Source organism: Phalacrocorax aristotelis, chromosome 17 (genome assembly GCF_949628215.1).
Source record: "Phalacrocorax aristotelis chromosome 17, bGulAri2.1, whole genome shotgun sequence".
NCBI lineage: Eukaryota > Metazoa > Chordata > Aves > Suliformes > Phalacrocoracidae > Phalacrocorax > Phalacrocorax aristotelis.
Window position 1 is genome coordinate 8,056,441 of NC_134292.1, and position 27,781 is coordinate 8,084,221.

General features: G+C 41.2%; 3 protein-coding genes across 9 annotated transcripts in view; 1 reads left to right on the forward strand and 2 right to left on the reverse strand.

Annotated features, from left to right (window-relative positions):
- SETX (senataxin) overlaps nucleotides 1-15,277 on the reverse strand; it is a 30,518-nt gene extending 15,241 nt beyond the window's left edge. The window contains exons 1-11 of one of the 5 annotated variants that reach the window (XM_075112373.1): nucleotides 15,160-15,231; nucleotides 14,233-14,413; nucleotides 13,495-13,568; nucleotides 13,235-13,415; nucleotides 11,667-11,877; nucleotides 11,360-11,469; nucleotides 9,181-9,400; nucleotides 8,752-8,871; nucleotides 7,575-7,746; nucleotides 6,011-6,101; nucleotides 581-5,152 (exon numbers count right to left, since the gene is read on the reverse strand). In XM_075112373.1, coding sequence (XP_074968474.1) covers nucleotides 581-5,152; nucleotides 6,011-6,101; nucleotides 7,575-7,746; nucleotides 8,752-8,871; nucleotides 9,181-9,400; nucleotides 11,360-11,469; nucleotides 11,667-11,877; nucleotides 13,235-13,414 — 5,676 coding nt within the window. In that variant the 5' untranslated portion in view covers nucleotide 13,415; nucleotides 13,495-13,568; nucleotides 14,233-14,413; nucleotides 15,160-15,231. Of the gene's footprint in view, nucleotides 1-580; nucleotides 5,153-6,010; nucleotides 6,102-7,410; nucleotides 7,467-7,574; nucleotides 7,747-8,751; nucleotides 8,872-9,180; nucleotides 9,401-11,359; nucleotides 11,470-11,666; nucleotides 11,878-13,234; nucleotides 13,569-14,232; nucleotides 14,414-14,697; nucleotides 14,720-15,159 lie in introns of those variants that run through there. The other 4 variants (XM_075112372.1, XM_075112371.1, XM_075112374.1 and 1 more) reach the window with 4 other exon arrangements.
- A 2,308-nt stretch (nucleotides 15,278-17,585) lies between these two features.
- TTF1 (transcription termination factor 1) lies at nucleotides 17,586-27,368 on the reverse strand. Of its 3 annotated transcripts, none has more exons than XM_075111813.1 (12): nucleotides 27,304-27,368; nucleotides 26,403-26,503; nucleotides 25,333-26,249; nucleotides 24,239-24,489; nucleotides 23,675-23,860; nucleotides 22,009-22,087; nucleotides 21,595-21,725; nucleotides 20,965-21,193; nucleotides 20,561-20,650; nucleotides 20,269-20,334; nucleotides 19,477-19,562; nucleotides 17,586-18,757 (listed from the first exon to the last, which is right to left on the reverse strand). In XM_075111813.1, the coding sequence occupies exons 3-12, from the start codon at nucleotides 26,235-26,237 to the stop codon at nucleotides 18,591-18,593; spliced, it is 2,190 nt and encodes a 729-aa protein (XP_074967914.1). In that variant the 5' UTR covers nucleotides 26,238-26,249; nucleotides 26,403-26,503; nucleotides 27,304-27,368; the 3' UTR covers nucleotides 17,586-18,590. The 3 variants fall into 3 exon arrangements, with proteins under 3 accessions (XP_074967914.1, XP_074967915.1, XP_074967916.1); XM_075111814.1 differs by having other exon boundaries at nucleotides 27,299-27,342; XM_075111815.1 differs by lacking the exon at nucleotides 27,304-27,368 and adding an exon at nucleotides 27,158-27,177.
- CFAP77 (cilia and flagella associated protein 77) overlaps nucleotides 27,162-27,781 on the forward strand; it is a 61,321-nt gene continuing 60,701 nt past the window's right edge. Inside the window, exon 1 of the mRNA XM_075111817.1 lies at nucleotides 27,162-27,726. Within this exon, the coding sequence (XP_074967918.1) occupies nucleotides 27,601-27,726 (126 nt within the window). The 5' untranslated portion in view covers nucleotides 27,162-27,600. The remainder of the gene's footprint in view (nucleotides 27,727-27,781) is intronic.

The following is a 27,781-nucleotide window of genomic DNA, read 5'->3' on the forward strand; positions in this document are numbered from 1 at the left end:
TGTGGGTTCCCCAACTGCATTTTCACCTTAAAATACCAGTATTATCCTGGTATTCGCTTCATTTTCTACCTTATGGAAGAAGCGATGAAATGATTAACTTGAAAGCATATAGACTTTAACTGAAGGGACACTGCCTTTTCTCACTATTAAACTATTAATGTTATGCTGTTTGGAAAAAATAAATACGTCTCAAATTACTACCCTCTCACATACATTCTCGGCGTAAATCAAAACATTATGTTCTTATCCTCTTTTTACAGGCACTGCCATTGAAAGGCCTCAGTTTCTTAAAGATTTCTGTTTTAAGCTTTATATGTTATAAAGAGAGAGGAGACACCTCCTTTATCGTGCTCTTGTGGATGCGTGCCCAAGGGAAAAAAAAGCTTCACTGAAGTGAATAACACTCACAGACCCCAATCTCAAACATAAATGTCTAGATTATTTCCCCCAAATCATTCCTCTATTCAGAACTGTATCTGAACATTTTCAGAAGGCAAACAGAGGGCGTAAATCAGTTTCAGTCTCTGGTAAAATTTACTAGGGTTGATGAAAACAAACCAAGAAGCGGATAGCTACTTACTGTTTCAAAGGCATTTAGCATCATCAAGGGGAAAAATGTATTAAAATAGTCATTATATCCCTGAAATTGGACAGGAACAGAGGCTACTACAGACTGCAGGAGATTCCTTGGAGGTCCAAACTGGCTGAAGTTTGCAAACATTTCGTAAGTCCACTTCAGGACTGCATTAACAAAAATACTATGATCACGCTGCTGACCACCAAGAAAGGAAGAATAAGCTTCTTGGGCAGGTCTTCTGGAAATATTTGAAGCATTGTCATTCTGCCTGTCTTTTGACTGGAGAACATTATTAGCAGTATGGGGCTGAGGTACATTACTTAAACTTGGACGCCTGCATGTCTGATTTCCTGTTGGTACAGGCTTTGCATTTGGTGGCCTGATGACCACCGGTTTTGCTGCATTCACTTTGCTTTTTGAAGGTGGTGGTAGCTTCTTAACGTCTTCGAGATCCTTGCTGAAGGCTGCATTCCGTGAAGAGCTTGTTGAGCTGAAAATTTTGGTAGTGGAAGGCTTTCTTGTTTTAGAAGGTGGCAGAAGAGGTTTGGCAAACAAGTGATCTGCTTCTGAGCTGGTGGCTGAATGCTTACTACAGTACTCTCCCGAGTTTTCCACTTTTTCCATGCAATCTTTGTACTTACATTTCACAATAGTCAAGGATTCATTCCGCTGAAGGCCTTCAGCAGTATCCATTTCCTCTGGTTTTTTACTAGCTGTAGTAGTATCTTGAAAACTTTCCTCCTCAGAACATAATTCCATATCCACAGGATCTAACTGAGTTAAAAATAGATCATCATCATCTTCACTGTTTTCACTGGGTTTACACCCGTTTTCTTTTGAAGTTGTCTTTCCACTCTCAGGCTGGACAATGCAACCTTCTCCTGAAGGGTCACCTTTGTCACTGCCAACAAGCACAGCAGAAGAGTGACTTGAATCCATAGGTACAGGAGGAACCATCATACTGTTATCCTCTGGTTTTCTGTTGGAGTCTGAAGAACTAGGCATTTTAGAGACACTTGCCTCCTCCTCCACAGAGAGGCTTTCAAATTCTCTCTCACTGGCAGCAGGACACAGAGTCTCCTCCCTTTTCTTCTCTCTTTGGTTTTCAACAGATGCCTGTTCAAAACTTTTAGGCTTTTGTTTCATAGATTTTGCACCCATTTCACTACCTTTTTTGTTTCTACTCTCAGCACTTCCTGCAGGATTTTTCACTCTGACACTTTTTCTGGGTCTTGTCTGCCTTAAAAACTGAAGGTCTTGGCAGGCTAGCAATTTTTTATTATGTTTTACAGACAAGCTCTGAGGAGCAATTTGTAGAGTCTTCCGTTTCTGTGGAACTCCAACTCTCCCTGCAGCTTTGCCATGGCTGCGCAATTCAGCTACGCTGTCTAAAGAGCGCTGGGATAATTCAAACGCTTTGCGGGGTGCCTTCTTCAGACCAAGTTTTTCTACGGTTGATGCTGGTGCAGGACACTGCCGAACTTTCCTTGGAGGAACCACAGCAGGCATTGACCTGCCAGGTTGAGAATTTTTTGACGTGCTTTGAAGTAGTTTTTTATTTTGTGCTATTTTAAGAACAGGAGGTTTTTTAGGACTTCTTTGAATAGTTCTTGCTACCTTAGATTTTGCTATGTTCTTCCGTGGGCTCACACTATTTTTCTTAAAGGCCAGCTTTGAAGCTAATGAGATGTTAGATGTAGATGCTCTGGGTTCAGTCGATTTTGAGTCCAGGGTGAAGTCTCTAGCAACAGCATCTTTGTCTGCAAAATTCTCCAGTTGATCTTTTGCATTGTCCTTACTAACAGATTCTTGCAATGTTGAATTAGTTACTACTTTTGTATTAGCAGCTTCCTTCTGATCAGAAATATTTTCTGTCTGCTTTTCTATCAAGTTTGCTTCTTCTTCCATGGTATCATCACTTACGTAATCCAGATCATAACCCCATTCATTTGTTTCATCATTCAGTAAATCCAAAGAATTACTACTATCAACCGACGTTGAAACACAGCCTTGTTTATACTCTTGAGTTGTTTCCATACTATACTCTTGAGTGTCTTGCCAAACCGAAAAGACATAACCTTCCGTTTCAAATTCAAAGTACTGAGACTCCGAGTCTTCCAGTGACATGGGAGAGCTTGGCCCCTTTGATTCTGTTTTGGTATTACTATTAGAAATGCAGCTGGAAGTTGAAGGATGCTCTTCAGAACACACATTTTCATTCTTTTTTTTTGTTTCCTCCTTGTCAGGCACATCTTTTTCTTCATCAGAAGAGTCTGAAAGTATAATGACTTGATGGCCATGGCAACTGGCATCACTGGAAGACTTGGTACTTTGGCCATCATTGGAAGATCTTACAGCACCTTTCACTTTCCTTTTAATATCACATATATTATGATGTATTGAGCTTTCTTGGCTTGAATCAAATGGAAAATTGACACTTTTGGCATACGCAGCTAAAGACAATTTACTGAGTTCTCTATCAACCTGGGAGTCTGTCAAAACATTATCTTCAGAAACCGTCTTCACACAATCCTCCTCTTTCTTCACCACTGAACTGTTTCCTCTCTTGAAATACTCTGAAAATTCAAACAACCTGTCACTTGATTCACACTTCATTGACAGGGGCCTGATCTGAGACACAGGGTTAGACATATCCCTGTTGTTTTCAGGGCTAGATGGAACACGACCAGTTGCTGAAGTTTTATCCATACAAAATGTCTTTGAAGTTTGACCTTTACAGTCCTCTTTAACCAAGTCATTTAAATTGGGCTGTTCCCAGTCTGAAGTTTGCATGTCAGTCTCTTTCTTAAACACAGACTTCAACAAAAAACTTGATTTTTCATCAGTGGATACTTTTTTCAGTAAGGTGTCACTAAACCCTGAAAGCAAAATACAGTCACCTTCCTTTTCCTGCATACCAGGTTCATCATTAGAGGAGCTAGAGCAATCTAGAGGCATTTCTTTTGATGCCTGTTTAGTGGGGACCAGTCTGGATTGAAACACACTGTGGACACTTTTCTTCAGCGTACCTTCATAACTCCTTGAATATGGAGTATCAACAGAGATTTCATTTTCACACACAGTATCCGCTCCCTGATGTTTATGACAATCTTTGCTTGTACACAGATAACCAGTGCAAAACCTAGGCTGCTCTACCTCTGCTTTTGAAGCACTTGTGGCTAAACTGCAGTTTTTCAAGTCACATGGGTGTGCTGGCTGCAATACTTTCGAGGTCCATTCAGTCTTCCGTAACTTGTTTTTCAAATCTGCGAGTCTATCCACATCTACTTTATACTTTGAAGAAGAAATGGGAGACACACTGCCTTCCTTTACATCTGAGCTGTAACCATGTTCTGGAGAACCAATACGAGTTTGAGCAGCCAGCTGCATTGGTGTTATGGGTCCTGCTTCCCATTTGTTTTCCAACTCCCCGCCTCTTCTGAAATTTGAATGCTGGGTACTTGAATTAAAGCACTGATTGTCCATATCGCATTTCCATGCCAAAGGTTCAGTGTTCCTATTTTCCTGAACTTTCCCACATACTTTTGTTGCCAAAGAGTCCTGCGGGCAGACAAATTCCTGAGTTGTCAAGTCATTAAATTCCTTTTTAATATTTATCAAAGGGCTTTCTGTGGAAGTCCAAGATCTTGAACTTTTAGAAGCATCGCTACATTCCTCTTCCCAGGCACTCTTTCTTCTAGGGAAGGGGTTCTCTTGCCAGTCTTCATCTGTACCTTCCTTTGATATGACAGGGAATGGTGAACAAACATAATCTCTGCCAGGTGCACTCATCTTGCATTCATCACCATGTGCGCTCTTCTCTTGCTTTACACAAACGGTAGGCAAAGTTGTAGAGCTTGCATTGTTTCCTGCAGGCACAGGGGTATTCAATGCTCTGCCCTTTATACTTCTCATAACTTGCTTCAAACACATTTTTAATTCCTGGGTTTCCTGGACATTCAGCTGCCAACCTAGAGATACATTTCCTCGCAGAAGAAGATTGAGTTTGTCTAGGTATTGCTTGCAAAGAGCATGCTGCCCAATTTGATAGCCTTCTCTAAGAAGGCTACGTATCAACTGCACGCAGGCATGCTGCACAGAGTTAGAAGCTTGTAAAGATACTGCTGATGAACCTCTCACAGAGTGTCCAGATGCTTTTTCAGTGCCCTGTGTAAATGCTATAGCTGGAAGCTTAGCACATCTCACCACTGCTTCCACCCATTTTCCAGAGCTAATCCATAGCAAATGCAGGCACTTTTTATTTTTGTGTAGTTCAATAATGGACACCAAGATCAGGAGAAAAAATTCTGAGATTTTGTCACATTGCTGGATTTTTTCATTGAGAGTATCTTTGATTTCTGAGCAAAGGTAGTGAATGACCTCTCCTATATATGCTACACCCAAGTCCTTAAGATCCATAAGTGAGTGAACAAAAGGGATGAACCACAGAAATGTGCTGTGATGGACACGCATATCTCTGCCAATATCAGACTGAAGCACATTAGCCAGTGTTTGCATATCTTCATACATGTTGGGGCAGTAGTCTGGACAAATGGCACTTTTCCATCCGGTATCCTGAAAAATAAATTCACCTCACATCATCCCCATTATGCACATCTGCACAGTTCAATCTGCCAGGTTTTTTTCTAGCAATAAAGGTTACTTTCTCTCAAATATACCTTAATTCAATAATAGCTTAACTTATATCCTAATAAGTTAAAATAGAAATCAAAAAATTGCAAAAAACAAAGGCCAAACTAACATAGGTATAAGGAACTCATTTCCTAAAATGTAACCTATAAGTGTAAAGTAGTACTTCCTTTAAAAAAATCACTGTGAAACCCTCCAACAACGATGATATGCTGGCATAATTTAACCTCAGATAATAAAATATATATTTTAGGCCTTTAAAAGACATTTCATCAATACAATGCCCCAGCATCAAGAGAACACACAAATGTTTCTTCCACTTTACAAGACAAAAAATGGTGCCATTTTGGAGCACGGTCTAACATTTGAAAGTACATCAAGGCATACCTCGTTACTCCACGCTCAATGTATTAGTCTAGAATATTGAGAACGAAAAAGTAAAATACAAGAACTCAATCAGCAACTTTTCTTTTAAATTGAATTCAGAGTTTTCGTTGAGGTACCAATGTTTGTTTCAATCTTCATACCAATTCTTTAATACCCTCTCTGCCTAACTGACAAACACATTCTTCTTTGCTCTTAGAGCCTGAAAGTACCAGGTAAACAAGAAGTGACCAGACTGGCTGCTATTTAAGGCACACAATAGTGATTTTTTTTTTTCTTTACAACAGTACTAGTAGAAACAGAGTATCTTTCCCTCTGTATTTTGTAGATGGTTTAAACTGACAGTGTCCTTCAGTGATCGGAATTCAAAGAACAGGGAAATAAAACATTTTTAAATACCTTTTGAGGCTTTTCTGTGTTAAAATTATACACGATCTGACTGCAAGTAACCATGTCATCATTGTAGTCTGACTCGGGTTCAGATTTTGTCCTTAAAAAAAAAAAACAAAAACCAAATCATTATAGACTCCACACAACAAACAAACTATAAGAAAGCCAACTGGCCTGACACAGATTTCACTTTTCAGATACTGACCATGTAACTATTAGAACTTGTCAGTGATAAAACATACCTATGAAAAGGTATCATATTTGAAATTGTAAAGCTTGTTCTATCCTGCTTGTAAGAGGCGCGGGAAGCAACTGCCTCAGGAAAAAGAGCTGTCTACTAAGTTATGGATTTGACTACCTAGAACAAACACCCAGAAGAATTCAATTTTCTATGCATAAATGCAGCTCAGTCATGGCTACGTACTCCTAAACTTTGTATGCAAGTATTTGAACACTACACTCAAATAACTTAACTGAAGAAAATCTTCTTTAATATTACTTCCTCAGCTATCTAACATTCCATACATATTTATCTCTAACATTATAGACTCCGTGTGTATAAAAATACTGAACATTTAAGACACTGTTGCTCAAAGTTGATTAAAAAAATATCACAGGAAAACAGTAAACAACTGGTATGGTTATCCAGGTACTATCTTCCACCAACCTTTTCAAATTAGACACAGTTTCAGTTTTCAAAAATAGGTGGTGTTCCTAAAGTCTCGGGACCTGGATTCTTATAAAAAATCCTTAAAAGGGACAGCATGCCACAAGATGGAGTTCAAGTTTACGTAACGAAATTCTGTTCCCATGGAAGCTTTTTCTAGACTTCCTAGCTACCCCAGCTTCCTACTAACCAACCACTTCTGCACTGAACAAGCACTTCACCTAACTGACTTTGTTCAATACTGCCAATACCGTCACTCAGAAGTGATTCAAAAGATATATGAAGACAAAACCTTTCAAAAGAGTATCTGATGCCTGCTCTGTGTTTTAAAGCATTTCCTTTCAGCAGTTCACTATGTCATCCAAGCTATTAGAGGCCAGTTCCGTGATTCTCACTTTATTACCTTCCCTGAAGGGAATACATTCAGAAAAGGAATAAAACTTTTAAGACCATACGGTACCATTAAGTAAATCTAATCTTCAGAAATATTTAAGACTTAACACAAGCTGAAAGTAAACCCAAATCAGTTGTCATCTGGAACTACAATAAAATCTAAAACTGTGTCATCCACTGAAAAATCTGGAATTACCAGAATTTTACTAAGAGTGTCAGACATGGCAATTAAACTTAAGTGCAAGTTGGTTGTAGCACTAAATAAGCAAACAGTTAACAGACATCACAGTAGTCAAAAACAAGCGAGCATATCTTTTTTGAAAGAACCTCAGAGTTTTGAGGGACCTACTTCATTTTTTCATTGCTTGAAGCTGGCAGCATCTGATGTTTTCACTTGCCATCTCCCTCCCCCAACACCAGGTAAGGCAGCACTGACAAGAAAACCGAGACCAAGCTACTACACTACCTGGCATTAAAATCATAAAACTGTTCTAGTCTCTTAATAAAACTGACCTCTTAAAGCTACTGCGTATATTTTTTATTTCATTGTTGTAGCTCACACTGTTGATAATGGTTTGAAAGGCTTGGACAGGATCAATAAGCTGACCCCATACTTTAGATCCGAGATGATCCAAAATAATCATGAAACAATGCAGCGCTGGCCAGAAGGGGTCAGTAGAATCATCTGAAACATAACAGTAATATTGGGGAGAGTTGAAATGCAAGAGTCCTGTACATTCTTAGACTAAACTGAAGTTGAAAATAGTTTGTTTTCATTGATTTTTCTTAAATACTAATATAAAGGTAAGTATTCCAAGTAAGCTGCCACTAAGCTTTTTAACCCAAACAAAGGAGGAAAAAAGGATGTCTGTAGGGACAGACACTGCTCCTCATGCAGTCTTAAATCAACAGGAGCCTGTATAACTATTACTAACATTTTCCCCAACTCTATAACTGATTCTTCCACACTGATTTTTGCAGTGCTGTTCTAAGAAGTGGGTACAACTTACACGGCTTTATACTTCAAATTTAAGCTAGAAGCAATTGGTTTTCCTTCAGGTGTGTTCTTCCTTCTTCATATAAGGTAGTATCATATCACCAATAAACATACAGAACTTAAAGATTTAGTCTTTTAAGATGCAGCCCTGGTCTCTTCCTCATGTGCCACTCCTGGGCGATGCCACGGCACGTGATCTGCAAGAATGGCCCAAGGGCTACTAGTCTAAACTTAAAATTCCCAGCTGCAAAACAGGTTCCCTCAAACACATGGATGGAAGAGTCAAATTTTAAGCAAGCCATGGCAATTTAGAAGGTTTTTCTTCATTTTAGGACTCAAAATTCAAACTTGATGCCACAATGAAATGCACATTCCCATACGACCTGTACATTAAATGAAAACAATACCGGAGCTACTATACATATTTGTCCTCTCAAAACCTCTAAGCCAACCTTACACAAAGCACTGCCATCCCTTCTCCACTTAAGAGTTTGTTTGAATGTCATTTTTCAGTATTTGTCAACATTGCCAAAGTATTGTGCAATACTGGCCATCTTCCAGAAGGTAAATAAGCCTCAGTTAAAATCACCTCAGCATTACACTACTAAGAATTTACTCAATTAAACAAGAAAGTTCGATAAGGATGAAAAATAGGCTATGAACTGTCTTGACCTCAGTATCAAAATTAGTTACCAGCTGCTTCTTTCTCCATGGTGTTAAGTATAGACTGCATGAAATCATTTTGTTTGTCTGGGCCCAGCAACAGGGAGTCCATAGCTTGTTCTTCCAGCACTGTTAGCAACATACAAATCCCTACAGAGATGGGTAAAAAAAGAAAGAAGCAACCTGTCCATGTATTTGAAAAATTTCATTCTAATTTTCACCAAATCAAGGCTCATTTTCCAAATGCCGTTATCAGTGTAATGCTTGACCGAAGAGATAAGCAGCAACATGAAACTAGGCAAACACTACTTCACTAGTGCACTTGTGCAACGTTCAATCTTCCCATTTGACATGCACCAAAATAAACAGTATCTATGTAATAGTAAAGCTCTGACTTGAAAGAGGTCTTTACAAGATGAGAGAGGCTACATGTACAAATTCACTTCTGATCATACTCACCTAGCCAATAGTTCTTGTAGTTGGCAGTATCATATAAATGAGACGGCAGAAGGACGAGTTTACCCTTTTCAAGCACTGAAGAACTGTAAATATCGGGACTTTCAAAAAGCCCCAACTCAATGACTTTGAACAAGCAAGTCAGCACTTCCTGTAAGTCATAGTAATCATCCCTGTCAACCTTCCCTAAATTCCTTGCTGTTAGGATGGCCCATCGACGAATCTGAGGATTAAAAATAGAAGTACCAACAGAAAGAGTCAATGAAGAATCACAATGCTGTAGATTAGGAATCACTGCTAATCTCACTGATGGGATAAAAGTATATTTTTACTGAAGTAAGGTCTCGTAACTGCAAGTAAGAGTTGGTCTTTTTCCAAAATAACATTAGCAACAGGCTTATTAGACCTGTGAGAAGATGTTGGTAACAAGTTAAATTTCAGGGCAATATATACAGATAAACCTCCACGGGATTCACCTGACAAAGGAGTAGCATTTGGTTTTGTACTTGCTTTATATTATTTAAATGTTACTGATCAGCATTTTCTAATTAGATCACTGTATACTGTAACAACAGATGGTAAGTGGTGCTGTCAGCATGGGAAACTGTCGTTTCTTGCCTTGGTGGAATCATTCTCTGAACTACTGAGAAAACTTCAGAGTTTCAGCAAGCATGAAGTACGATACTATTAAATCTTTTACTGTTTCTTAAGACAACTGCAAATTTTGCACTCCACACCAGTGTTTAAGTAAGCCAGTCTTTGAAACGGCACAGCCACAACCTGCCCACCAGCCCCAGCAAACGTAACCTGACTCTCCGAGGCTGCATCAAATCAGGTGGGAAAACGATGGTATGAACTCAAACTCTCCAATACAAACAAAAACCCCACTTGAGCTACAATTCGATACAACTTTGAGAGTCGCACATCCAAAGTCACTTCACACAGATAACACACCACACAGGGACTTTTCTAAGGTCGTGCAAAGAAAGTACTCAATCTCCCTTCAGTATTAACATGGTGCATGAAACCATGATTCGCTGTTCCAAGAGGCCCTCCCACTTGCAGCAGGGTATACGCTCCTAAGTCCTCTGTAGTATCACTATTTTTCAGTACTTTTCCCTGTCGTTGATACCAGTTTCACTTCTAGGATGTGGACACATAGTTTGAAGGAGCAGCCTTGTTGCAGGATAATACATCATCTTCAAAACAATAGAGAAGAGCAAGCACTCAGACACGTCTGTACTGCTTCAAGAACCTCAAGTCTTTTTTGTAATCTCTCAAATCCTTTTAACCAGCAAAAAAATAGAAGCGTTGGTAACAACCACGATTGCAAAGCCTCTCAATCCTTTCAAGCTAGACATTTCCAGTATTCTGAAATTTCTTGGTTTGTTACTTTCTGAAGAGATTGAACTCAGAAAGAGGGCAGTCTCTGCCATGTACACTAGCACAAATGACACTAAGATCAGCTGGCATGTCGAAATACCATAAAGAACAGAGCTCTCCTGTTTACACTTCCAAATGAACTTTTGATCCCTGATTGTTCAACATTAAAATACCCCCATATGGATTCAAACACAGGCCAAAAAAAAATAATCTGCAGAGTTTTCAGCTGTCCCACCACAGAACACACAAATCCATTAAACCACAATATTGCCTCCTCGTAATGACAAAATTCAGTGACAATTAAAGGGCATTTCAGAGAAAGCACGCTGCTGAGTATCTCTTCTTGCAAGTAACTACACAATTCTCACTCTTTCCATCTTAAGGTTCTGAGTATGACTAAAATGTGAAAGTTTCTAGGGATGGAGAAAGAACAGGGAAAGAGAAGAGGATTAATACACTAAATTACAAACCCTGGCCCACTTGAGAGGAATCCTATTTGGGAGTATAGGACATAAATTTACAGTTTGGTTGAACACCTGTAACTTGTGCTGACTAAATGCAAACAGTGAAGTGATTCTAGGAGTTCTTGCGAAAGGAAAGTCTTCTCTCCCTCAGTCAGAGTAACTATATTCCTATTGAAATCTCATTTCTATATATAATTTTAGAGAAAAATACAGAAAAAAATCAGACACTTGAAAATTCTGAACACTACTATTTTCATATTCTTGTCATTAAAAATAAGAGTCCGTTCTGATGCTATTTAAAATTAAGTTTTACTGGAACAGAAAAAGTAACTTACCACTTCATTTGGGTGCACTAAAAAGAGATAAATTCCTGGATGTTTCTCAAAGACCTGAAAGGAGCTGTGACTTTGTTCCATTCTACAGAGCACTTCTACACACAGCTCACCTGAAAGGACAAACAGTTATAGTAAGGACTAATTTATATGCTCAGAAAAACCTACTTAGTGTCAAAAAAATATATGTTATATATATACACACACACACACACACTCTGGTACTTTGGTTTAACTATATTTATTATTTGCAGCTCCTTCACTAGAAACAATACCACTCCCTTCCAGCTGTATACTATAAGATACCTACTGACTTTCTCGTGCAGCAGCAGATACGGATATTTCAGTATTTCTAGAAGGGGCACTCGCAGGTTATTTTCAAATTCTGGGCCCACATAACCAGACAGCAGTGTCTCTCCATTCTCATCCACTATAAACAACTCATCATCTTCTCCAGCATCATCTCGTATGGATTTGTCAATGTGGGCAACAAGGCGGGACGTTTCCAACTCCCACAAGTCCTATTCAGTGGGGAAAAACAATCAAAGTGCATTTGTGAAGAAAGTGATTAGGGACATTTCTGATCACATGCAGAAACCTTAACTAGGCTTTCAAAACTAGACTTGAAATTTCATTGTGAAAGTTTCTTTCCAAGCATGGTCTGAAACACCAAAGTTCTGACAGGGCGTTCAGATTGTGCAAATCACAAAACTCTCACTTCAGAGTTAAGATTATAAAGTTATTTTTAAAAATAGAGAGTGGCATTCAAACCAGCAGCATTTTTATAATTCTGTTAAATCTTCATAAACTGTTTCAGTAACTATTTCAGGCCATAGGTTAGTCACAAAACTTTGTTCCACAGGCCAATATAAAGTGCACGATACAGAGAACGATCACATTTGGCAAAACAGGAAAAGCAATTTTAAAATCTCGCCTTCTCGCATATTTTGCAATGTATCAGTGGAAGGGAGTGAATGTCAACAATGCAAACAGACCAACTAACTTGCTGAATATTTGTAGGGGATTCAGCTCACATAACATTACTCATCTAAAGTAACTGCTCCGAACCTCAATTAGAAACCAAGGTTACTTCCTACAGTTAATAGACACAGAAAGAAGCTTTCAGCAGTCCAGTCACTCCACTTATTTCCAGTCTATACTCAGATGGGATTGCCCTCCAGAGAAATCTAGCTGACTAATTCAAAGAACAACCTTTCAGACCTCTGTCTTATGATCAATTAGCTACAAATACTCATTTTACATAGACACATAAGGGAAAATAAGCTTTCCAAAATACAAGTTGGATACTAATGAGGGAGAATTATAAAAAGCTTGTAATAAAATCAAGTTTTAAAACTTTGATTGTTTTTAATCACAAGATCTCACAGGCTTGCAAGATCAGATCTCTGAAATTCAAGTACAGTAGAAAACTATGAGCAAGAAATGAAAGCAAACAAAAAGAGGAACAAGCCCAAAGCTGAACAGAAGCCCAAGCAAGAAAATACATTACAGAAATAGAGCCCTTAGTGTGTTTGACAGGTGTTCTTTTTTTCAGATGTCAAACCATCACAGCATGAATAAAGTTCAAGCTATAAGGTCTAGTCAGCAACTTCCTGCTACTGTTTTAGTTCTCGCTAATTTGAATATGAGCAAAAGAAGAGGATCCTCTTGTTTTACAATCGGCTCTTTGCAACTTAATATAGAAAGAGCTGACAGTCAAAAAGCAACATACCCTATTTCCAAAAACCAGTAAAACACAACCTCTGCACAAACCCCACCCCCTACACTGAGGCTGGACCACAGAACCCTCTTCTGAAGTTTCCTTCAGTTCCGATTCCTCCCACTCAGTCACCGGCAGGGGTCAAATCTCTTTCTTACCTCGTGCAACACTGGCAGTTTTTCCCTCGCTTTGTGGTATTCAACCACACACTCCAGGCAGTAACAGAGATCATCATTGGATCCTTCAAGATCTTCCTGGGACAACCGTTTAGAAGCATAGCTCTTCAGGAACTCAGTGGTGTCAGAACCACTTGGTGTACACCATCGACATGTGCTCATTCTTTGGATGGAAAGAAGGAATTAACAGAAGTCCAAAGACTGAAACGTGGCAAAATATCTCCTTCCAGCCACAATAGTACCTAATTTTCAATGGGACGCTTTTCAGGATTTATGTAACTCATTAGCGGCGTACATGCATATGTTCTTGGACGTTCTTATGTCATATAGGCACATGCAATTAAACAAAGAAATACAGATTAAAGCATTAAACGAACATTACAGAAGAATGCCTGCTGAATGGTGAACATGAGAAGTAAAGCACCAAAAAAAAGGCATATTACATGATTTTCAAACTACAAAATGACATGCGAAAACGCACTTTATATACAAAAAAGCCCCTTGTCCACACTTAATGCACGCTTTCCAGAACTACAACACTAAAGTTCCTTATATTGTTTTACTGGTATCTGTAGAATCTAGGTCTATTAAGTTCAAAATTTAATTAGATTTTTTTCTTGATCTCCTGCTAAAATTTATAGGTCAACAAATCCCTGTTGTCAAAAGTAGAGGATATTTATGCAGAACTTTCCTGTCTTCGTTATTATTATCATTAGAAAGCATCGCAGAATTCTCACCACACATTGCTTCATCTAAAAACAGAAGTTCTTCACTAAGCAGCAATACCATCATCTCAGATCTTACTCGTCTGAAAAACTTAGTACAATATTGGAAAGGCATGAACACTTGAACTAATTGTATAAAGGGAATGACAATAATTGCTTGTTCCTTAGTGTAACGAGGAATGCAAAAGGAAAACATACATAAAGCAAAACCTAACATTTCCTCATACTGGGGAAAAAACCGACCGCGGTACTTACCTTTGGAAAAGGACGCTATCGGCTGTGCAGGTGTGCCAGGTTACATCGTGGAGAGAACAGCGCTGCCCTGCAGCCAGGGAGGGGGCTGACACCTTCAGCCATCCGCCACCTCCAGCACAGCACAGCACCCTCTTCAACAGGCCATCCCCGGGTAAACCAGCCTTGAGGGTATTTTGAAGACCTGGAGCAAAACAGTTACCAGAAAGCGGTTCAGTTCACGCGCTGTAGACCAGGCATTGCTTTTGTATTTAGATTAACGCACTTGATATTAAGCACACGCTTACTGAAGCGGTAAGTACAGTTTGCAGCTGAATCCCTTCTGCCATTCAAATGCCGGCAACCCAGTATCTATGTCATCTTTTTCTAAGAAAGGTGTAAAAATTTGTCTACGCGCAGTAAGCAAGGAAACGGCCTAAAAAAGCGTACGCGGATACACGAGCCTCGGCCGCCAGCAGAGCCCCTTACCTGCAACACCCAGGACCGACACGCTGCGGCGGCTGCCCACTGGTGAGTATCGACGCCTGCTCGCAGAAACGCCCAAGCCGAGACCGAAAGCGAAATCAGTTCCCCCATCTGCGCCGCCGCAGCCGCCCCTGGCACCGGTCTCCCCGCCCCGGCACCTACCGGTAGCTCCGCCGCAGCACCGGGCGCGCCCCGCTCCCAGCGCCGCCTCCCCGGCAGCCCTGCCCGCTCCCGCCGCCGGGGCAGCCGGTGGAGGCGGCGCTCCCTTCCCGCCAAGCAGGCCCGGCCCAGCGCGGCAGCGCCTCCCCTGAGGCGGCGTAAGGGAGCGGGACTCGGACAAAGGGGAACCAAGAGGAACGGAGGGCAGCCCGGCCTCCCCCGCCCAGGCGGCAGGATGGGCCGGGAGGGGACCCTCGCCTGGCCTCCCCGGTACCGACCGCAGTCCCTCCCCTCTTCTCCCCTTACCTGGCCCCGCCGCCGCCGCTCCCCGCCCCGGCCCGCCTCAGGCCCCGGAGCCTACCGCGCTTCCGGTCCACCGGCGGAAGTAGGCTCTCGCCTTCCCCTCGTGCAAGCAAACCCCGCCCCTTCGGGGAATGAGGCGGGGCCTTAAAGGGCCAGTATCGAGTTGGGGGGGCAGTAGGGGCGACGGGGAAACTGAGGCACGCAGGGACGTGGTGGAAAGGGGTGTTGCGCAGTATAGAACCATAGAATCATTAAGGTTGGAAAAGACCTCTAAGATCATCAAGTCCAACCATCACCCCAACACCCCCAGGCCTCCAGAACCATGTCCCCAAGTGCCATGTCTACATGTTTTTTGAACACCTCCAGGGATGGTGACTCCACCACCTCTCTGAGCAGCCTGTGCCAGTGCCTGACCACTCTTTCACTGAAGAAGTGTTTCCTAATATCCAAACCTATTGCGTGTTAATTTGGAGAAGAGACCAACCCCCACCTCGCTACAGCCTCCTTTCAGGCATTTGTAGAGAGCGATAAGGTCTGCCCTCAGCCTTCAATACTCCAGACTAAACAACGCCAGCTCCCTCAGCCACTCCTCATTAGACTTGTTCTCCAGCCTTATTCTTGTGTCATAAACCACATTGGCGCCAAAGGCCCAAGGACCACAGCTAAGGGCATCTCCTCAAGGATAAGGTGACCTACATACTAAAATAATGAAATCCCACCCCAAATCCACGATAAAGCCAAGCACTGGGCATTCCACATCAGTCTGAAGCAATAATCCCTGGGGCGGGGAGCCTCCTTACAACTTCCTAGGCAAAGGAAGCCCCCATGCCTCTTCCCACACATAGAATCATAGAATGTCCCAAGGTGGAAGGGACCCACAAGGACCATCAAGTCCAACTCCTGTCCCTGCTCAGGACAACCCCAAATTCACATCATGTTTCTGAGGGTGTTGTCCAAGTGCTTCTTGAATATTGCCAGGCTTGGTGCTGTGACTGCCTCCCTGGGGAGCCTGTTCCAGGGCTCCACCACCCTCTGGCTGAAAAACCTTTTCCTAATATCCAACCTAAGAACCCAAAACAGGCAGGAGAAGGTTTTATCCCTGCTAGGGCCTGGCCCCTGCCCGCAGGTCCCGAGGTGTAGCCACATCGATGGAGGCCTCTGTCCCGGCCCCATCACCTACTGACCCTCCAGGTCACAGGGACGACGCTGGTGGGACTCTGGGGAATCAGAGATTATTTGCTTTTCCTCAACAACCTTGTTTGGGACTTCACAGAAGAAAGGGGTGAAAAAGGTAAGTCCCTGTTTGATCTTCAGCTGCTGCCACCGCAACACTCCTCAACTTTGAAGTGCTTCTCTGCTGCGAACACAGCTCTTGTAACCCGGCTGTCTCAGTCTTTGATAATGCCACACAGCCAAGAATTTTCTTTATAACACTGTTCAGGCCATTAACGCACCAGGAAGAATGCTTGCAGCGACATACCTGCTTGAATCATTGAAGTTTTTAGGGGATGCACGGTGTTTTTTAGACTTGAAGGGTCTGTCATGCTCTTAATTATAATGCAGCCCGATACACAAAGCTTTATCAGTGTTGTTTCCCCCGTCATTCTGTGAAGCGTGTTAGGTTTTTTTTTTAAGCCTCTGCCCAAACTTTGCTGTTTTCAGTAATACTCAAATACCCATATGAAACACCTGCCTGCGCTCCCATGAGTCTTTATAAGATGACAGCGAAGGGAAAAGCTGCTTTCTTAACCAGTGAATGAAAAACGAGCAAATGTACTCTCCTCCTCCAAACAATCATTTGCCCACAGGCAAAGAGATGACAAACACCAAATTACCAAAGCAGATGCAGGTAAGGAATAGTTTCTCTGATTCCCTCCCAGGGCTGGGGACGTGTGTGCTATTATTCCTGAGCAGCAGAGGTCAGGTTATAGTTCCTGCCCAGGCTGTTTCACTTGTTAAAAGCAGTTTTTCTGCAAAGTAACTTCCCTTTAGAGGTTTCCCTTTAATGCAAAGGTAAAATAAACCTCTTAATGAAGGCAGAAGTTTATTTCTGCAAGATCTACTCTACAATACTCTATAACCACCCAGAAATTTCAGAGAATCTCTGTCTTCCAGGAAAAACACTTGAAAAAACACAAACTGCTCACATTAAATTCAAGTTGTTCTGCTTTTAACCTTCAAACCCATAAGGCAACAGATGCAAGTCAAAGACGACTGTGCAAGGGAGCTGACACATGGCTTTTTACCCCCGGCCCATTTCACCTCTTGGCAGGAAAACTTACCCTAATGCAAGTGGCTGATCACATGGGGTGTCCTGCCTGTCCCACAAAAATCACATTGTTTCTATCCTCAGAGAGACTAAAGCCAGACTACAGTTAAATATGGAAAATTCTCATTTAACATCCTTTGCTATGAGTCACAGTCCAGAAAAACCTCTGACAAGGCCTTTATTTCAAGCTGTTGGAAGTTCTGCATTTTCAGTGACAATCATTAAAGAAGGGAAGTCTCGCTTATCAAAAGCAGTATGTCATAAACAAAGCCTTCTTGCATTACTTCCCAATACTTTCCAACAGAAAATATAAACAAGCCATATAAATACTTTACATGCACAGTAAGATTTTTTTTAAAGCATTCATTTACAAATTATCACTCTTGGCAGATAGTTAAAAATATCATACAACAACATGAGTACAACCTCCATCTTATCCCTCAACTTTCCACATTTTAATAAGAAATTCTCCTTGGCACAATAGAAATACATATATGTGTCTCTGTATTCCAAATATTAACAAAAACATTTAAAATGCATTGTTCTGTTTAGTATGAAATGAAATTACAATTTATGAACAGTAACAGACAAATATCCCTTTCCTCTAGACGGGCTGATAAAAGTATAGGTCTACATTAAAAATAAAACTCAGGTGCTTTTAAGAACAAGATATCTGTTAAAAAAAAAAAACAACAAAACAAAGTCAAAGTTATGCTGTTTCTATCAACACAGATGTCTTAAGATTTTTTTATTATAGAGATTTAAAAGCAAATTGAAAGCCTTTTCCCAATTCCAGGAATTTATTTTTTATTACTTAAAATTCATTGAAGTTCTGAAAACCAAGTTCATGCACAAAGAGTGAACAGTAGCTTTCAACTCCACAGAAAACAAAGGAGTAGAAAACATACTATTGTCGAGACATTCAGAAAGCAACTCCAATGCTTAAAAAGCAGACTTCTAAAACCAGAGCTAAATCAAGGTAACAAAATGTGGCACAAAAACTGTATTTACCTCAGTCTCCAATATGAAACAAAATCAGACGTGTATGTCTCCCCTTTTTCCATTGTCAGCCTGAGTACCTGCAGTTGTTGATCTGCGCCCACTTTCACAGAGATGCATCCTGCAGTTATATATGCAGACTAGAAATTGGTTTTAAGGCAGTCAATTAATCACTCTCTTCACTGGAGTCAAAAATTTCACTGAATCGGAAAGCTTTCTTCTGTTGGCTGGCTGTTGAACTGTCAGAACTAAGGTCTTTCCCTTTCCCTTTCCCTTTTTCTAACTTTTCTTCAAGTTCCGGAAGCTTCTTTTTAAAAAGATAATCAACAATTTCTTTGAAAAAAGAAAAAAAAAGTAGTCTTAGTTGGATCTGATGGGGAACTGGATGCCTAGGGGAAACAGCATCTCACAGACAGAAATTATTTTGTCAGTGTTAAATGTAAAAAAATCTCACTATTCTGTAGTAATCACAGTGGCTGCAGGGTAGATCAGACACATACAGAATCACAGACACTCAGAATGGCAGGGGTTGGAAGGGCCCTCTGGAGCTCATCCCATCCAACCCCTGCATGAGCAGGCACACCCAGAGCAGGGGCACAGGACCCCCTCCAGGCAGGGTGTGAATGCCTCCAGGGAAGGGACCCCACAGCCTCTCTGGGCAGCCTCATGTGATAGTTCCTAACCTCTGGCATCCCAAACACAAGATGCCACAGGGCAGCCTCCTCCTCTGTGACCTGAGCAGCTCCCGCTGAAACCCCAGGAAGCCCTTTCATACATACATGCAAAGATAAACTAAAAAAGCACAGTCATAAAACTTTTAAAGCTACGGTATTAAAGAGAAGTGGTTGATAAGCACTGTGTGAACATGCCATTGAAAGTAAACTATTATTTAAAAAAAAAAAGGCATTTAGTAAAATAAGTATCAAGCCTGAGATTTTAGCCAATTTACTTAGGGGAAAGCTAATTAAGGAAGAAATGAACTAGAATACATATCTCCTCTTAGATTCAAGCAAAACCCTTAAGGTGTATATACAAACAGCTGGGATACTGACCAGAAAAAGTCTTTTTTTGCCATGAAGGGACACAGGAGGCTTTCAGCTTATAAAATTTTGCTTGAACATAGGATCTAGGGACATCTCTGAAAAGTGAAGAGTTCAAAGAAATTAGTGGTGCAAGGAACTATTACAAAGTTTAGCTGTTACAGAGTTATCCATTCACGAGAGCGACGCCAGTCGAACAACCTCTTGGCTTTAGGTAGAAAGGATGGATTTCAAATCCTAATCAGACCACTTTTTCAAGACAGCAGTTCCCCCTGAAGGTAAGAACCTAAACCATGCCATTATACACATGTATTATGTGTTTAGTGAAAATAAATTGTAAATTAAACTGACGGTATGTGGAAAACAAAAAAAGCGCTGTAGATAAAGTGTAGCATTCACAGTATTGGTAATTCTATATTCAACACTTAGTTTGGAAGACAACTACTACCCTTTATTACACATTCCTATGACTACCCCTTCTTCCTATGTGTTGATTAACACCCAGAGAAGTCTTTCATCAAAGACTTCAGCACAGACTACATAACAACTTAACACAGCTTTAGTATGTAGAATGCGCTGGGAATACAATAAGGGTTGCCTAAGTAGTTAAAATTAAGTTTCAGAGCTTATAGGCAGGGTTTATTGGTCAGTACTATGCAAGCATTTACAGCTGTATGTTACTAAACTAAATGACATTTTCTATAGTTGCAGAGGCCTCACAACTTTGATTCCCTTGTGCAATTTTTAAGACTGTCTGCTTCAACTATCCTTTGTATCCATAAAAAGAGAGGAAAAAAAGTTTACCCAATAGTATAACTGAGTTCTTCCCAGTTTACTTCATTAGCATCCTCCACTTTCATTTCATACAATCTGTGGATATAACACAGAAACAGTTTGTAGGCAGAATTCAAGAAATAATTCAATAATGCTCACATCTCCTCCAGTCAGAAGTCTCAGGACGTTTTGTCCAAAGAAAAGAGTGGTTGTGAAACCTGTATGAAACTGCGGGCACTCCATTCGCACCCTGCAGGCTTTTATAAACACAACTCAGAACACTTAAGAAATACTAAAACATTCCAGTAACTCTGAAATATACCTTTTAATAAGATTGATCTTGGCCTGTAATCTTTTGGTCCCCTTATATAACTGCTGCCCTTTGGTCATCTTCTTTGTTAAAATTGTAGTCCTTTGAAAACACACAAAAAAAGGTTTTTATCATTTCAAGAAACTCCAAGCATCATAAGGAAGTGTCTTCAAGATGCTACTGCTGCCACAGGGAAGCAGAAATCAGGCTTCGCTATCACAGCAAGAAGAAAACTTACCACAGCTGGCAGAGAGTTACTTATTTGCCTTAGACATTTGCAACACCTCTTCTGTAGTCTACAACCTATTTATTACCTGTCTGACCAAACAATCATCGTGGTACAAACCATTTTGCAGAATGGAGTTAAATACTCCCCAGAACACATTTTACTATCTCAATTTAGTGTAAAACCTCACCATTTCTGTTTACATTGTCTCCAATACCGCGTTCCCACTTTAGCTTCAATCTCGGTCCATGGCAGTTTCTGGTACAGTCTCTCACGGTCAATCAAGATCTCTCTATGCGACTTTTCCGATGATGAAAGAGAATTTCTATCTTCTATTTTCATTCTTTTCCTAATCACCTCCTCCACTGCATGCATTAACTTCTGGGTCTCTTCCTTCGACCAAGGACCATAATTAATAGCTAAAATAGAAAATTAAGGCATAAGTTATCATGAATGATTGGGGGAAAATAACACAAAAGAGCAAATGCTTCATTTCGCATTATTCTTATTTACAGGACCAGCTTCTTAACACACTTCCCAGAAACTCTTCTGCATACCAGATTTGAGAGAAGAGTTCAGCCTAATCACTAAAGAAGAGCACTGATCCCTAGTTTCTGTCTTTTAATATGATTCACTGTTCTTATCCCTTCGGTATGAAAATGCAACCTGTGGTCTGGAAAAAAGAACAACTACCATAAATTAATTAAGAAAAAAATCCACTCCAGGGATTTTTCCTAAAGTTTAGGGCACATACAACATACAGCTAAAAGAGCTTCTCAAACCGAAATGCACAGAATGAACTTTAAGGAAAGTTACATACCCGACTTGATTTCAGAGTATTTCATAGCAACTGAGAGGTTAGAACGGGACATCATCTCAGAGATCTTCTTCCAATCATTGCCATGCAGAGCATGATATTTCTTTAATTTTTCTTTTTCGTCCTTAGTATACCTAGTTGAGGAAATGAGCACAGCTTCAGCTGCAAATTCAAACCACTCCAATATCTTAAGAGCTGTAATCTTTACCAGCATTTCGATGTTACTCATTGCTACCATTTCAAGTCACATTTTAGAACCGAGGGCTTAATGAGGGCTAGTCAGAAAAATGAACTGTCAATTAAATCACAGTAATTGGCACAAATGGGAGAGATGATCTTCACTTATATCCATTTTTAATGTACAAATAAACATCAGAGACTGATATTAGCATTCAGAAAATCTTTCAACTCGCTCACCTCCCTTTATAATTATTTGGGTCAAACATCTTCCTTGCTCGATAATATATCAGCCTCCAGGGTCGCGGTATGCCCTCAGCTAGAAGGTAAATGAAGCATTTTAAAGAAACACTTCTCACACTGGTGAGGCCACTTAAAAAAAGGCAAAACAAAACAAAACCAAAAATGAACAACATACATTTTCATGACTGTGCTGCTGATAGATGCTCTCCATTCAAGAGAACGTACTCTACGACACTTCAGTAACTGCAGAGGAAAGAGCCTGGACAGAATTTCCTGAGGAGTTTCAAAGATGTAACTGTTATGACCATGGTAAGATTGTGAATGCCGACAGCTGGTAAATAATTGTGTATGTGTGTCCATACGTGTGGGTAAACATCAAAAACTGAACTTTTGAACTCTTAAGCACTCTATACTCACTAGCTACAGATTGCATGTAAGTGGCAATGAATTTACAGATGACTGTAGATTTTGATAACGTCTGGATCAAATGTAAGTAACATACTGAATACTCCCATTAACACGGAGACAAGAGACAGCCACCCATCAGGAAGCCAATGAGATATGGTGCTTCTGCATACACACTAGTTCAGTGGGGAAAACCAGGGACTAGGGGCATCTAGCAAAAACAAAGTCAGATCTTGGCTGAAGGAAAGATCCTTGAAGTGGGCAAAGATCCACAGAGACCAATACCTGGGAACACCTAAGAGTCTTGGTCAGCAATGCCCAGGACAGGCAACTGCAAGCAACTCCCATAACACTCACATGACTTTCTGCCCAATTTTCCCAGACCAGGAGCAATCCCCCAAATGGGGAGTCAACGCCAGGCAGATGTGACAATGCAGAGGGAATGATTGTGTGTGTGAAAAAATCATGGAGGAACAAATCTGTAGCCTCACTGATCCTTAGATAAATCCTAGTATCCAAATCCATTACAGGTTGTCATTTGTTCTGTCTTGCCGATGCTAATGATGCAGAACAAACACAGAAGGGAAAGCCACTGAGAAAGTGCACTGAGTAGGTTCATCAGAGGTATGACAAAATTAGTGTGTTTGCCGTGTGAAGTGTGAATATTTTCTAGCCAAGAGAAGCATAAGAAAATGAATAAAGAGGAAGAGATGTTCCTCGTCCAAACAGAATCTTTGCCGTAAGAATTTTGTTTGTTTTCCTCGCGTCTTGGAAAACTAACTACTTTGGCTAATGATCTGACTTCTTCCAGTTTCTGCCATCACTCAGCCTTAAACCTGCCATCTGTTCACGTGCTCTCACTCAGTCCTGAACCTGCCACCTATTTATGTGCTCTAAGAACAGCTGACAACTTCAGACAGGACTTGATCACACCTCCCTTTAATAAATCATTATGCTTAATTAAAGCCTAGCAAATAATGCACCTTAAGCCATAAAGCCCAAATGCAAGTTTGAAAGTCTGTAAGTGCTGCTGGTCATGATGGTATTTTAATCTCTAAACTCTCCGTACTCAAGATAATAAGAACAGTATAATGTACAGATTATCAACTCGCATTCTTTGCAGCACATTCCTTTTTTTTTGCCAAATTTAGCAACCTTAGGGCTTTTCAATAAGAAATTATTTTAGAAAATACATCATGATATCACCAGGTTGTAAAATGTAACATTCAGCTATTTGAGAAGAAACTTAAATACTTACAAAGTTTTTCACAAAAATGATGTTCTACTTTTAGGCGACTGATAGTTTCTTTATCTTCTGGATACCTTGAGGTAAACAGGAGTTTTTCAGCACTGTCTATTCCAGTAATCAATAAGAACTCTTCAACATTCTTCCGGATTTGATTATTTTCCTTCTCAGAAAATCTACCAAACTTGACAGCAATACCTAAAATACACAGAAAGTTTTTTATTTAAAAAAAGAAAAAAAAAGCAACAGTCTCAAGTACCACCTCTTGTGCATTACATTTCAGGTTTTAGCAAACATATAGCAAAAGATCAACAAATTCAAAAGGTGAAAAAAGAAAACTAGAAAGAGACAAAACAAGAGCTGGGAGCAGGTAACTCACACATACGCTTTGGACTGTAATTTGACAATGAGGAAGCAGATGCTACAAAGCAGAGAAAATCTGTCCATTGGAATGAAGTGAACCAAACTCCACGGATATGACAGACATGATACAAAACCACACTATTTTCTCTCTGTCAAAACATTAGCACAGCTCCACAGTCCTTCCTCACTGGACCAATTTTTTTGAGAGCTCACCTTGTTTCTGAAACTGTTTAAACCTCATTAAGTCTCTTCCAGCCATCTTCCTGATTGAATCATCCGATATATTCCTCACATGAGGAATAAACTGTTCCAATTCTTGCTTTGCTGTATCCAGATCCATGACTGAACACATGGTATAGCCCAGCCAATCTTCCTCATCCAGACTAGGCTCATCAGTGGCTGCCATTTCAGAGAAGGAACTATCCTGGCCCTCCTTTCTCTTTGATGCCGAGGGTTCTGGTGTCCTGATTAAAAAAAAAAAAAAAAAAAAGAAATAAAACACACCAGTAGAGCTACAAAACAGAGATTTTGTTAGTATCTCTACCATTAAAAGAATGAATATGTTCATTAATTCACAAACAAGGAATATTTCACACATCTACCCCCTTGTATTTCCAACCTTTTAATACAGATGTAACTTATCAAATTTCTTTACTTACAATATTCAAAGAGCTTGCTGAAGTTTTGAAAATCCACACCTTTCCCACAGAACTCTCACACATGCACATACAGAAGAAATAATGTCACTTGCTACCACTGACAACACAGAACTTTTCCATCTGTCTCTTACTAGTGCTTATTGTGGTTTCTGGACACTGCAGAAGCACCAGGAGCTACTTACATGAGCATTTGTTTGCACAGAGCATTAAGTTCTTTAGCTGACCTTACTAGTGGCTTGGTAAAAATGCATATATTCACTATAAACTCAAAATGTAACAAATGAAATCCCTTTTTTTCCCCCCCACCTTTTTTTTTAAGTAAATATGAATTGCTTGCACATAAATTATTTCTATACCTGCAATTTTTAAATAGGGAAAAATATTCTACATTGAAGGCAATGGTAGCGAGTTCTTACAAATTTTCACTGAATCTTCACAAGATAAGTATGCTCTTAAAGTATATCTCTGCAACACCTCAACGTACTGTAAAGGTTTTTGAAGTTGTTTTTAAAAATACACACAAAAGAGACTAAAGAAAAATCTGGGACCCAAATAATGTGACCGAAATGTACTTAGGGGGTGGAAGAAAAAAATAAAATAAAATTAAAAAAAAAAACCACCAAACCCGCAAACACAACCTAAACTTACATGACATCAGATTCTGAAGAGCTTTCTTCCATGACAAAAGCGCTGCTTTTTATTGCCTTTCTAGAACGGCCTGGAGTTTTTCGAGAAGATTCATCACCTGCTTTAGTCTGCTTAGAAGAATTAGCAGGTGCATCCACAGGATCTTCACTCATGGCAGGAGAATCATCGCAGTCACCACCTTCATGCCGCTGCTGGGGCATTGCCACAGCGCCCTGTTCTGCAGGTAATGGCAAGACTGTGTCTTCCCCTTGCCTGTTTTGCTCTGGAGATGACAACAGTGACGAGCCAACGGTTACACCTGTGTCCTCCTGCAAATCCTGGGTGCTACTGCCTCTTTTCTTCTTCTTCTTCTTTTTTTTCTTTTTTGAGCTTTTATTATAATTTTCATCACATGTTTCTGAGGTAGGCAGCTTATGTATCTCATCCTCTTCGGGCAATTTATCTTTTCTTTTCTTCTTACCAGATTGTTTTAAATAAATATAATCAGCATCAAACTCCTGACAAGCATCAGTGCTATGCCGATTTACTGTAACACAAGTTACATCGCTTTGCTCATCTGTCCTATCATGATGCTTCCGCTTTTTTTTTTTCTTCTTTTTCTTTGGGGAAACATCCACTCCAGTTTCATTACTAATTTCATAGTCCAGCCCTACACAAGAATTATCTAATGAAGACTCTTGCTTCTCCCCCTCGTTTTGGGTTTTTTTCTTCTTTTTACAGCCTTCACCATTCTGTGCTGCTCCATCTTCTAACAGCAGCGGAGAAGGACAGCTAAGCTCTGCATTTTCTATACTTTCTCTTTCCTCATTTTCATGTTTCTTACTGTATTTTTTGTGTTTTCTCTTCTTCTTCTTTTTGAGAAAATCCCGAACTTGAAAATCATCTGCACTTGCTTCTTCTGTCATATTTTGTCTTACCTTAAATAAAAGATATGTTACTCACGCTATAATCTATGTAGCATTACACACTGTTACACAGTTTAAAAAATGTAAAAATAATTTTTAAAACCCCATAAGAATACTATGGAACAACTCAATATTTTGTTAGAAACATATAATAAAGACACTTACTTTTCAATCCAGATAATTTTGGAAAGTGACTGTGAAAAATCGACACCTTCTTCATCAAACAGATGTACATCACAGCTGTATTCAGCCCTACAGTTGCCTTCCTATAACAAAGATACACTTTATTAGCTTTAAGTTGATTTTAAATAATTAAACAATGACAGACTGCTATATTCAATTCTCCTTTCGGCACTGAAACAGCCACAAGCTAAAAGCAATGAATAAGCATTAAATTAATCAACACTAAAACCAAGTTCCTTAGAAGCTTCTGACTGGCTTTGCCCACGTTCAGACAGGCCCAAGCCCAGCCACGACCTGCCAGCTCCAAGGGAGACCCAGAACAAATCAACTCCTGAAAACCAGACAGTAACACAATACAGACAGGAAGTATTTTTTAGCACGTTTTCCACGGCCAGCACATACAAAAACACCGACAAACCAACATCCCATCTTCTCAGAAACACAAAACATTGAACTCCACATCCCCAACGCGATTCCCAGCGCTGACCGGTGCCAGGCATCACCTCCTCACCCCCGCTGGGCGGCGGCTGCCTTGAGACCCCCGGCGACAGGCACCAAACCGCACAGCGCAGCTCGTCCCGGCACCGTCCTAAGGGAGCTGGGCCGGGGGCCACAAGGCGAGGCCGGGCCGTGGGACACGGCCCCGCGGCACCGCCTGGGCGGAGGCACGTCCATTCCCACCCATCCACGCACGCACCCACCGGCCCGCCGTTACTCTCCACCCCACCCGGCACTACCGAGGGCGGCACCCAGAGCAGCCACAGGCCGGGGGGGGGGGGAACGACACTCCCCTCAGGGACCCTGACGCCCTCCCCGCCGACCTCTGCTCCTCGCATCCCGCTACCCCCGCGGGGTCACGTTCGCCCACAGGCTCCCACCAAACCTCCACGCCACGCGGCCTCCCACGACGTCCGCCCACAACACTGCCCCCCCCAACACACCCCGCTACCGGACTTTTCCGTTCCCAGCGGAAGCGGTCCCAGCCGGACCCACCAAAGTAACGGACCGACAGCGTGGGACGGCGGTTGCTAGGAGACGGGGCACCGCCGGCCGCGCCGCTCCGCTCCTCCCCACGGTCACGGGTGGGAGCTGCAGCCCTACGGCGGGACCCTCCCGGCCCCCCTCACGGGCAGGGCGACGCCGGCAGCCTCAGCCCCCTGGCTTCCTATGGTGCTGCGACATGGCGAGCGGCGGCCCGGCACCCCGGCGGCAGCCGCTGTCCCTGGCCGAGGTGGAGCCGGGCAGCGAGAACGAGCGGCTGGGGGTGGCCCGGGACAGCATGTTGTGCAACCCGCTCATCCTCAAGGTGAGCCCCGGCGACCCCCGGTACCTCCCCTCCTGGCTGCCTGCCCGGGCACAGC